The sequence below is a fragment of the Benincasa hispida genome, chromosome 12 (assembly GCF_009727055.1).
Source record: "Benincasa hispida cultivar B227 chromosome 12, ASM972705v1, whole genome shotgun sequence".
Classification (NCBI taxonomy): Eukaryota; Viridiplantae; Streptophyta; class Magnoliopsida; order Cucurbitales; family Cucurbitaceae; genus Benincasa; species Benincasa hispida.
Window position 1 is genome coordinate 36562310 of NC_052360.1, and position 11423 is coordinate 36573732.

At 32.9% G+C, this 11423-nt stretch overlaps 1 protein-coding gene across 1 annotated transcript; it reads right to left on the reverse strand.

Annotated features, from left to right (window-relative positions):
* Positions 1–6606: 6606 nt before the first annotated feature.
* Positions 6607–10935, reverse strand: LOC120092475. Its single transcript, XM_039050570.1, has 3 exons — positions 10524–10935; positions 7992–8229; positions 6607–7088 (listed from the first exon to the last, which is right to left on the reverse strand). The coding sequence occupies exons 1-3, from the start codon at positions 10824–10826 to the stop codon at positions 6958–6960; spliced, it is 672 nt and encodes a 223-aa protein (XP_038906498.1). The 5' UTR covers positions 10827–10935; the 3' UTR covers positions 6607–6957.
* Positions 10936–11423: the final 488 nt, after the last annotated feature.

Here is an 11423-nt window from a genome sequence, read left to right on the forward strand (position 1 = left end):
AATCGCCTAGACAATCAGGCTTCGCAGCCTCGCTGTCATCTAAGCAATCGTTTAGCTTTTGCACCTATCGTCTAGTGCGCGTTGGGCAATCGTCTACCTTTGGTGTTTACTACACGATGGAGTCCTCCTAGCGGTTCAAGACCCGGTTCGCTCGTTGAAAAATGTAATAAATAGGGTTATTTCATTCCGGTTTTTTGTAAAGGCTCATCCCAGTCCATTAATCCTTAATTTATTACATGCGATGTATGGTTTTTATATGTCATATGATATGCACATATAGCAAATCCCACCTTAGGTTATGCATTAGTCATGCAACATCTCTTTATTGTAATTGTTATAATTTAGAGAAGCATGATTTAATTATGTAAGAGCATACTCATGTATCATAAAATATAAGAGTTATATTTTTGCATGCATAAAAAGCATTGACATGCATCATCTTTATATTATAATTGTTATAGTATAAGGGTGAATGATAGCATGTTTGCTTGGTTATTGCACGTTATATAAAAGTTATGTATATTAATGATCAGACATTGCATGAAGCATGACACATAGGTTACTTTATAAATGTTATAAACACCTTGTTGTGCGTAATGGGTTTTTTAATTGTTCCATTTAAAAGTTGAAGAGAAATTAGAACTAAAAGAAATAAGAACGACATGCATGCTCACTTAGGTTTAATTCATGGTTTTAAAATATTTAAAACTTGGATCACATAGACCTAAGATCACGATTCTAATATGATTAGCAACCCTAAGGCTTTAATCTTTTAATCAGTTTAATAGGATTAAATTGGCTAATAAAAGGTTAAAGTGTAGCAAATCTATCTATAAGGGACCTTTTGTCTAAGGCGGGTTCTATCTAGGCTGGGTATTTAAGTTAACGGAGTGTTACCCTAGGTTTAAATGTGACTATTAAAGTGTTTAAATGCAACCCTAGGTAGGAGTGTTACGTTTCCGTTAACTTAAATGCAACCAGGAGTTTTTTGAGTTTTATGTCCTTAAATATTTAAATGTGACTATTATAGTGTTTAAATGCATGCAAGTTAAGGACAGTCCATTAAAGTGTTTAAATGTGACTATTTGAACTAGTTCATATTTCATAGACAAACGTTGTTTATGAGCGGGAATTAAAAAGACGACTTAGACTAAAATCAGTAGCCGGATTGTCTAGGTTAATGAACCCCTAGGTAGAACATTCAGTGGGAGGTACTTGGGGCATAAGATGCTTCACTTAAATCTTTCAAGTTTCATCTAAATAGTCCACACCGTGAGACCTACCCTCGGCCTCGAGGCACCTTTGGCGTGTCCCCCTAACGATGGTGTTTGGGTACGTCAATATCAAGGTGGATGGAGAGAGTGTTCCTAGTAAGTGGGAGCGGCAAGTGCGACAGCATATCCCTCGGACTTCCTCGTTGGATTGAATAAAGTTACTGTGCATCGCCTCGAGGCACCCTAGGAGTGTCCCCCAAAAGGATGGCAGTTTTGCGTGTGACTAGCAATGGGTGCTTAAAGCTAACCAGCAGGTGCAAAATAGGAATCTCATTGTCCAAACCAATGGAAGAAATCGCAGGACGTGTTGACACATATCCTTCACCCACATACTATAAACTACATCCCCCATCACCTTGATCTTAATTCATACAAACATTTTCCGAATGGAGATCACTCCCAGGGTGACACGAAGCGTCGTATGAATCTCAGGTGTGAACTTTCTATGGATGTGAGAATTGAAATTAATATATCGTATATTTGATTTTACATTGAACAACTTCCCCTCATTCACCTTGATATTGACTCATGCAAACACTTTCCGAATGGAGGTCACTCCTCGGATGACATAAAGTGTCACATGAACCTCACGGTGTGAACCTCTTAGGATGTGAGAATCAAAATCAAAATCAATTTTGACTTTACTGTGAACAACTTCCCTTATTCACCATAATCTCTATTTATGTAAACACCTTCCGAATGGAGGTCACTCCCAAGGTGACACGAAGTGAAACATGAATCTCGATTGTGAACTCTTAGGGATGCGAGAGCTAAAAACAACATATCGTATATGTTATTAATCTCTCACTGAAGAATTCTAATAATATATCATATACGTCATTAAATTCCCACTGAAGTGTTCTAATAGCATATCATATATACTATTATACTCCCACTAAAGTGTACAAACATTTGTTTGGGTATACTTTTACTCAAGTTTGTTTCGGCTAATTAAACAACCTAAGTCTAGGTGTTTATCCATGTATAACGTTTATATTTAGATTTAACCTACGATGTCTAGGTGATAAACCAGTTTTAAGACCTCACATCGCTCATGTATTGCTCATAAAACTAGTTAACAACGCCCAATTATTCGTCATAATCCCCAAGAAGAAAGTGTTCCATAGACCGTCAACTTAAATACCCCCAGCCTTAGACAGGATTATATACGGTTGAGTTTGTTACCCAATTAATCTCAAATCGTTGGAATTCATGGTCTGTAGGTCCATAAGGTCCCTCTTCTAGCTCGTATAACATGAACACCTTGAATTAGTAAATTGAGTAAATTTGGAATGATATCAATTTGAAGTGTTCAAATTGAATTTGAATTTAAAATGTTCAAATTGAATTTAGAATTCAAATTCAAATTAGGGTTTGTATAATTATATTCGATATAATTAATTAATGTTTAATTTATCGAAATTGAACGAAATTGGAGAGTTTTTAATATTTAAATATTGATTTAAATATTAATTACATGAATAGGGTTCATGTTTGAAATTAGGTGTGTGATTAATTTAATATTCGATATTAAATTATTGTTTAATTAATTAAATAGGTTTAATTAATTAAAATCAAATTAATTTTCAATTTGATTCAATTTGTGAAATTGGATTTAGAAATTTTGAATTTAATTAATTTATAATTAATTAAATTAAATTTTAGTTAATTTTGGAAGTATTAAAATTGGAAATTAAGTTGTTAGTAGAAACATCCAAACTTCTCTTAGTAGGAGGTGGATTCTTCCAATTCACATACATTGCCCATTAAAAGGGAATGATAAAACTCTTCAATTTTGATATTGAAAGATAGAGGAGGCTGCTGAACACTAGTTTCTGCAGAAACTGTTTTTTCCCTCTTTTCAAACCCAATTGTGAGTTCCACCACTCAAATTCAAGGCTGAGAATAGTAGATAATTGCAGCTCAAATTCATGTTTGAAGAGGATCTTCAAAGGTATGTGTTGAAACTCATTTAATACCCTATGAACATGCTTATTTTGATGTCAAAATTGAGGAATTTGAATGCTTAATGATCCTGTTTTCTTCCATTGTGTATTTCTGTAATCCAACACACGCATCCTTCACCATGCACTTACGATAACATTGAGTTTGGCTCACATCACAAACATAGTGTGGCAATGTAATAGAAATCTACTCAAAAGAAGCAACCAATGATAGGAAGATATGGTGAACGATTGTGACCATCGAAAACTTCACTACCATCATTCTAAAATTTTTCTATCATAGGAAAATTTGAAAATGGAGATGAGGCCAAAAGGCGAAAATTTTTGTATTTATACTCTAAAAAGTTATAGTTACGACGTGTAAGGATGTCTATAAAATTTGTAGTTGTGATATAAAGGGATGTGCCTATAAAATTTGACGTTATAATGTAAAGGAATGTGTTTTATATGAATTTTAGTTATCATGTAAAGTGATGGGTCAAGTCAAAAAGGTATGAATTCTTTTTTTAGGAGACGTGTATGTTTAAGTGTGATGAAGGTAACTAGAAATCATTAAAAACATTATGAATGGTTGTGAGAGTGAAATTGGAATTCTCAAAAGCTTTAAGGGCAAGGAAAAAAGAAAAATTATCCCATTGTTGTCCCCTTTAATATAGTATAAAGGGATAGAAAAACAATAATATATGTCATTAACTATTACTTCTAACGGTAATTTGAGAGGAGCCCATGTCCTTGATCCCTACATGGATCTATCACTGTACCCATATTTATTAAATTCAGTAATAAACCTTTTTCCTTTGAAAATGAACATGTTTCACATTGGCCAGTCATACACATATAAAATCTAAATAAAAATGAGAGAGAACTAGAAAAAAGACCGAGAAAAAAATTCTATGCGAAAAATAATGGTTAACACAAATATCTTATTAATTTATTTATTTATACCGAATTGATTTTAAAATAATAGATGTAAAAATTTAAGAATAACTAAGAACTCGTTGATGAAACTAAAAAATAAAAATGATGAAAAAATAATGAAGAAAAATGAAAAAATAAAAAAAATGATAAGAATAATTGAATATTAAAATAAAGAAGTTAATTAAAAAATAGTTAGAATAATGGAAGATGATGATAGATGAAGAGTAAAAAGATAAGCTTGAAACGGGAGGAGAGAGAATAATTGTATTAGATTTAGGATTACGAACCAGCCCCATACCAACTTCAAACCCGTTCCAAATCAACTCAATTACGGCCGACTAATCCCTCAAATGAAGGAATGTCAAGTGCTTTATTTTAGTGAATCAACTTTTGAAATTAAATCCTACAAATAATTCCTAAAAACAAACAAAGAAAATGTTATTAACAACAAATTAAAAAACATAGCACCTAAAATAAAATTTGTAGATACGGTAAAAGATTCAAAAATTGGGTATATATCTAATTTGGAATACAAAAATAATGTGTATGTGAAGAATAAAACCTAATATGAGATTGTCCATCACATACCATATTATACCTACTCACCCAGTCTTTATTAATGAGCAAACCCTCGATGCTTTAATAATCATCTATTTTTCATAATTACGAAGAGAGTTATTCATGTTTTGTTTAATGTTCTCAATTACTTTATTTCATATTCATGACATTCCACCGTGTATCTTCTACTAAAATGTTTGAAGTTTCTTGTCAGTTTTGCAACACAAATACCTTGTATTAAAATTAGCTAAAAATTTCATCACTTTTAGCAACACAAAATATCTTAGACAATTTAAATTTTATATCTTGGAACAATTAAAAAAGACCTCGTAATAGCTAAAAAAACAACTAAAGTGAATCACCTAAATATGCACCTTATACTATGGTATGCAAATACCTTGTGTTAAAAATGACTAAAATCTTCATCAATTGAACCACAAAAATACCATAAACTTGAGAAAACTTAAACTTTGTCAGTATAGTTGCATTAGGAGGAATGTACTAGGGAAGATTTATTTCAGAAGATGCATCATATGAAAACTAACCCCAAACCTCTTGAATTATACATCGTCTTAACTTTAATTTATAGATTATAATGTAGTAGTGATTAAAAAAATATTAAGATTAGAGATTAGAGTACACCATTACATACCTTAAGCTTTTTTTAAAAAAATAATAATAATAATAATAATAAACTGCCATTATTTGAAGATCCTGTTTTGGCCATTAAATGTGATTTCTCTAAAATGGGCTCCAAACTGATTGGATTGAGGAGAAGAAAAAGTATTTTTCAAAAAAAGTCATTTTATTTAAATTTTTTTAATAAAAACCATTCAAAATAAACTTCGAAAATATTTCGAAAACTATTTTGAATTACCAAATATATCCTACAATTTAATGCAAACTTACTTACAAACCTTGCACATTTGGTATGCTCTCTATGGTTAAGGTACCACTAAGACACATCACATGTTTTGTATGTGTGTTCAATAATATACCGTTGGTAAGGTTTGAAAGATAAATGTCCGATTTTACGAAAATATTGATATTGACGAAAATTTCGAAAAACTTTATGAAAATTGACAAAAATTATTATAATTAACTAATGAAACTTTGATTGTAATTAAACTATAATTGACCATTTTTAGTCATCATTTCTAAATGTGAATGTGAGAACGAAATTTATTAGTATACAGAATACTTGTAAATTGTTTATTATAAAATGAAACCGATACCACAATGAAAATGGTAATATTAAACTTACATAACACAATAAGGACATAAAAATCATAACATTACAAGAGGGATGCAAAAAGTATAATAAAACATATCGGAATATAATGGAAAATAAAAAAGAAAAAAAAAAAAAAAAAACCCTACAAGTAGATAGAGTTTGAAAGAAAAATGAGAATATTAGAAAATTTTAATTCAAATTTGAGGAAAAATATTGTAAAATTTAATGAAAAATATTTTAATGAAGTTTTAAAAAAATAGATATATGTTTTTTTTTCCTCAATTTTGATTTCTCGATAATGAAACTTTTGGATGATAAAATAAACAAACTCACATCAGCTCAATTTTGAGATGAAATGATGTAAAAATTCAATTAAGAAAAGTTCGAAATAAATTAAAATAAATACGTAATTTCTCGAAAATAATTTTTTTTAATGACAAAAGAGTTTTAGTAGTTTCTTGAGAATAACTTTTTTTTTTTAATGATAAAAGAGAAATGAAAACTCTCATTGAGCTAGAATAGCCGATTGCTAAAAAAGAAAACACTAAATTTTATTTTATTAATAAAACCTACATCTTGCACATGCCAACCTCTTAGAAATCACAAATTTGGATTTATATAATCCATTCCTTTGCATAATCCAAACATAAATTCATAATTTCCAACCTCAAACTTCATCAATATAGAGTCATTAGGTCAGAAATTCCCTAATTGGACACCTTAAATTTTAATCCTTTGAAATCTTCACAATTACTGTTATTGTGATTATATTCCTTTGAAGCGCCATCTTCAATGCTTGGTACTTTCATTGCCAATAAAGAAACCCATAAAGTAGAATACTTTTAAAAGAATATTTACATTATGAGATTACACTATCAAGGCCTTCGAAAACTCGATACAACATATGCAGCAGATCTTCCAAAAGTAACTCTCAGGAAGGAGAAAAAACGAGTGAAGCAATAACGTATCCCAATTCATGGCATTCATTTAAAGGATCTGGAAACATTACCTAGTCTTTGTGGGCACGCCTAGCATAAGAAAATGCTGAAATTGCTGAATTGCTCGCGGTCACCGATCGCTTCGCAAGACCAAAACTTTTTCGTACTGCTAGCCAAACCACACAAAAGAACCCAACCCAACCTGATTTTTGAAAATGTAAGATGTTAGAGCCGGCAACCCCCAAAAGTGCTTAATTGACCCAAGGTCTACTCTCATGAAGACAAACAAAAGCAGTGGAAAATCATTGACTGGTGTATGATTTTGTTTTATTGAAGGCAGAACTTCTCTGGATCCTCCGATTCAAACTGAAACTCTTAGCTTACAACATTATCATTGGTATGCACAAGTTAAGTTCACGCAAATGATTCAGGAAACAATTCAAAGTGTGGGGTAGAGAACTGGATAACCTCAACGAAAAGAAAAGCAGAAACATAAATGTTAGAAAGCCACAAACTATTTGGTTGTAGGGTTTTTGGCAAAATATTAGAAAAGTAGCAATCCAACATCAAAAAGATTCAAGGAAGTTATAGGCTTTCAACACTATAAAAGAAGCTTATGGCTTTGGTTTCAAATTGTATCAATCAAACGCACTATAAACTCAAGCGTACTAACTCTAGTTAAATTCTCTTTTTGTATTCTCTAGTCAGTCAAACAGTGGGAAAAAGGGTGTGAGTGGTACACAAAAATTTTGAGAGAGAGTTCTAGCAATTAGGATCAAGAAGAGAATTCTGTGTAAATGTAATAATTTTTCCCATAGGGCTGTGGGTTTCATTCAATTTTAAAGTTTTCTAAGTAAATTCTTGTGTTTCCTATATTTGTTGTCTTGTTTTAATTTCCAGATAATTGTGGGAGGTTTTCCCCCAACAATGTTCATGTTTTTCGTTCTCCTTACAAGACTGAGACCCAACCATGTCAAACCAACATGTACAGTTTTATGTCAATGGGTTAAGAGGTTTTCAAGAAACATGATTTAGATAAGTGTATATTATCAAATAAAACAACAATTGCTTAAAACAAAGCCACAATTGACAAGTGTTTTGGTACCTGCAGCGATCACCACTCCAACAATTGCTGAGATTGTTGCAGTAGATATAACAAACAAAGCAACTGCTAATGCTCCAATGTATATAGCTGTTACGCAAGCAAAGAAAAGAGCCAAGAAGCCTCCAACTGCTGCCAAGGATACGAGAAGAGAGATAATAATGGCATTGAGAGTAGCTGCCAGAAAGAATAGCAGAAAGATGAGTGATCCCGTCAATGCAAGAAGAACAATTGTCCCAACCTGCAGCAATTTCAAATGTAAGTAACAACTTAAAGGGGTGCTGGCGAGAACATAAAAAAGCACTTCAGTCTGCCTTTGCGTGTGGAACTACTACAGTCAAAATCTCGCAACAGATCCAAAACAGAAAAAGCAGTTAAGAGGACCAATGGCACAGTACGCATCATTCATTAGTATCAAACTATCCAGTACCCATGACTATTGTTATATATCGTTTCATTGGTTACACCCACCTTGAATTGAGTCGAAAGAGCCAGAATTCTGTGTTCCCATTCATAATAACAATTCCTATCAATTTCTCCTAATTTATACAGTTTTTAGATGGGAAAATTTCCATTAACAGAAAAACTGAGAGAGGGAGGTGAGATGTCAACGACCCATAACAATATCAAAAGGATACAAACTCTTACAATTGGCACTAATAAAAAAAGGGAGTCAAAATCACAAAAGAACTTGAGAGATCTCCATACGAAATACAGGAATTTAAAATCTCTAGCACGTCATCTCCAACCATAAAAATAGTAATGAAGATACTATAACTCTTTCTGAATCCAAATTGCCCAAAAATAAACAGAATGAGAGATCGCATAGTTCTTTCTGTATCCAAATTGCCCAAAAATAAACAGAATGAGAGATAGCGTAGGATTAACGGCAACCTATAGTTACCAATAACATATCAATAGGCTTTAATTGTAACTCTTGTAAAAATGAACCACAAGGATCACATCAGAAAGAAAATCCTTGATTGTGAGAAACAGATAGAGTTTGAGAATCCTGTATGTTACTATCCTATATTCCTTCTTAGATTTTTTGTTAAACTGCCTTTATCCATAATCACTCTGCTAGAAAAAGAAAACTTGACCCTGGAGCTAATAAGTATACCTTTCTAGGCTATGCCCCTAAACCAGAAGGGATAAATATAATATTCTCTCAAACCAAAAGGGTTAATATAATATTCTCTCATGACGAAGAAAGTTTTATTTTTCCATGGATGTTACCATCTCTGAACCAAACTCTAATATGAAAGTCAAACTTCTAAGAGCAGTGTACTGCAAAAGAGCCAGATACCAGGACAAACTAAAAAGAAACCACTCCAAGTTTACAGTTTACACATAGTTGATGGTCCTTAAAATAATAACAAAATCAAAACAACGGAAATCAAGAAACTGAGCATCAAAGAGAATATGTTGTCTATTCAAGACCAAACAACAATAGAAAAGTCTAAAGAATAGCACATACTTGAACAAAGCCAAAGAACCTCCACTCAATTCATAAATTCAAAAATCCTCCAAGTATGATTTATATGCCCAAAAAAGTCGATGATAAGCTTGACTTACCAAGTGCACAAAGGAAAGGAGTTAGAGTTTGTATAAGTCCTCCAAGACAAAGAATAGTGGGAAAGTGTATCTATCTTGCTCTAGACCAAACATTTGTCATGTGTTTAGTAATAGTAAAGTTAACATTTAAAAATGTTGATGAATTCTCTATTTCTCAACCAAAAAAGAGCCGATTTCACTCCAAACATCGAATGGACAAAGTTACATAATCTAGGTGAAAAGGCCTTAAAAATTCAAAAAATATAAAAATAGAATAAAATTCTACCGTGGTTATAGAATAGATAGAAGAATGGATTACATATTCTGAAGGTTACCCATCTATTAAGATTGGAGCTATCTCGAATAGTTTCAACCATGAAAATAATTGATCTTCAGCCAAAATCAATAGGAACGCAAGAGAATTAGGAATCTATGAATCACATAAGAATCACTCCAGTCTTAGGGGTCCAATGCAAAGGATGGCCCAAGGAAAAAGACACCCTCCGCAGGAACAACACTTGATTCCGGTACTAGAAGCCAAACAGCAAAAGATGGTAGGCTTCAAATGAGTTAACATAAAGAAAAACGGCAGAAGGTTTTTTGGGTTCAACTACAAACAGGGCACAAAAAGTTAGACCGTTGGCAGAGGGATCAAAACAAAAAGGAAGAAAAGCACTTCAACAAATTCTTTTCTACAAGCGTCAAAAACACAACCACTCAAGCTCTCTCCACAATTTTTGCCATATGTCGGGAATTGTTAAATAGTTTTCATCACTAAATAAATATATTCCCATTAACAACTAATCCCATCCAGATCAATCCCAACCTTCAAACAAAAATAATAGAGAACGTAACATTCAAGCGATAAAATCATAACCTCGAACAGTAGCATACAATCCATTAATTACTGAATGAAAAGCATCTCAAACACAATTAACAAGTCCATACAACCGCTATTATGGACTAATCAGAAATACTCACGGAGATGACAAGCAGCGCTCGAAGAGGACTGCCCCTGCGAGTCCAACAAAGAACATCGCGACCAAAGTTTCTGCAAGCTTGTCCAACGGCAGGGCCATTCTCAGCGACGGAGACCTTGACGCGTTGAAACAAAGAAGAACCCTTAGTTTCATCGGGAAAGAAAATCTCGACGATCAGACGGCGAAGAGGTTCATAAACGGTGTGATCCTCAACACGCACTCCTTTGGATTGGTGACTGGATGCATCTTCTTCCTCAACCGGCCCGGTGGCATTCCGGTCATCGGAATCGTACGCCTCCGCCATTTTTGAGGGACTTCGGCGAATCTTGAGAATCGATAAATAGTGAAATCGTGTAGTAAGTAAAATAATCGGGCGTCGTCTTTTCGCTGGATGGAATTGTATTATTGATTGACGGGCAAAACAAAGAGAAAATTAAAAGCCTCTTATAAACTATTTAGGAAAATATAGTTGTTTTCAAAGTATGTGTAAAAATATTATTATTATTTTTTTAAATGAGTCGAGTGAACTCTCGACCTTTCCACATTTGTACGTCGAACTTTGAACCCTCGACTTGTCTTAACATTATTATTGAGTCTGTTTAATTATCATTCAGCAGACATTTCTCATAATTATTTGATGTGGAGAGAACGAAAAACTTTCCTCATTCCAGAGACCTTCCTTGTTCTGGAGACCTTTCTCATAATGCTCATAATTATTTGATATGTTAAAAATAATTTTGTATTGGGAGAGAACGAAAGAGAGAAGAGTAAAAGAGAGAACGAGATTATGAGAGAGAACGAGATTTGAGAGAACGAGATTTTGAGAGGGAGGGGGAGTTTGAGAGAGCGAGATTTTGAGAGCGAGAGCGAGATATCCGTACAAATTTCCTTTTTTTTCTTT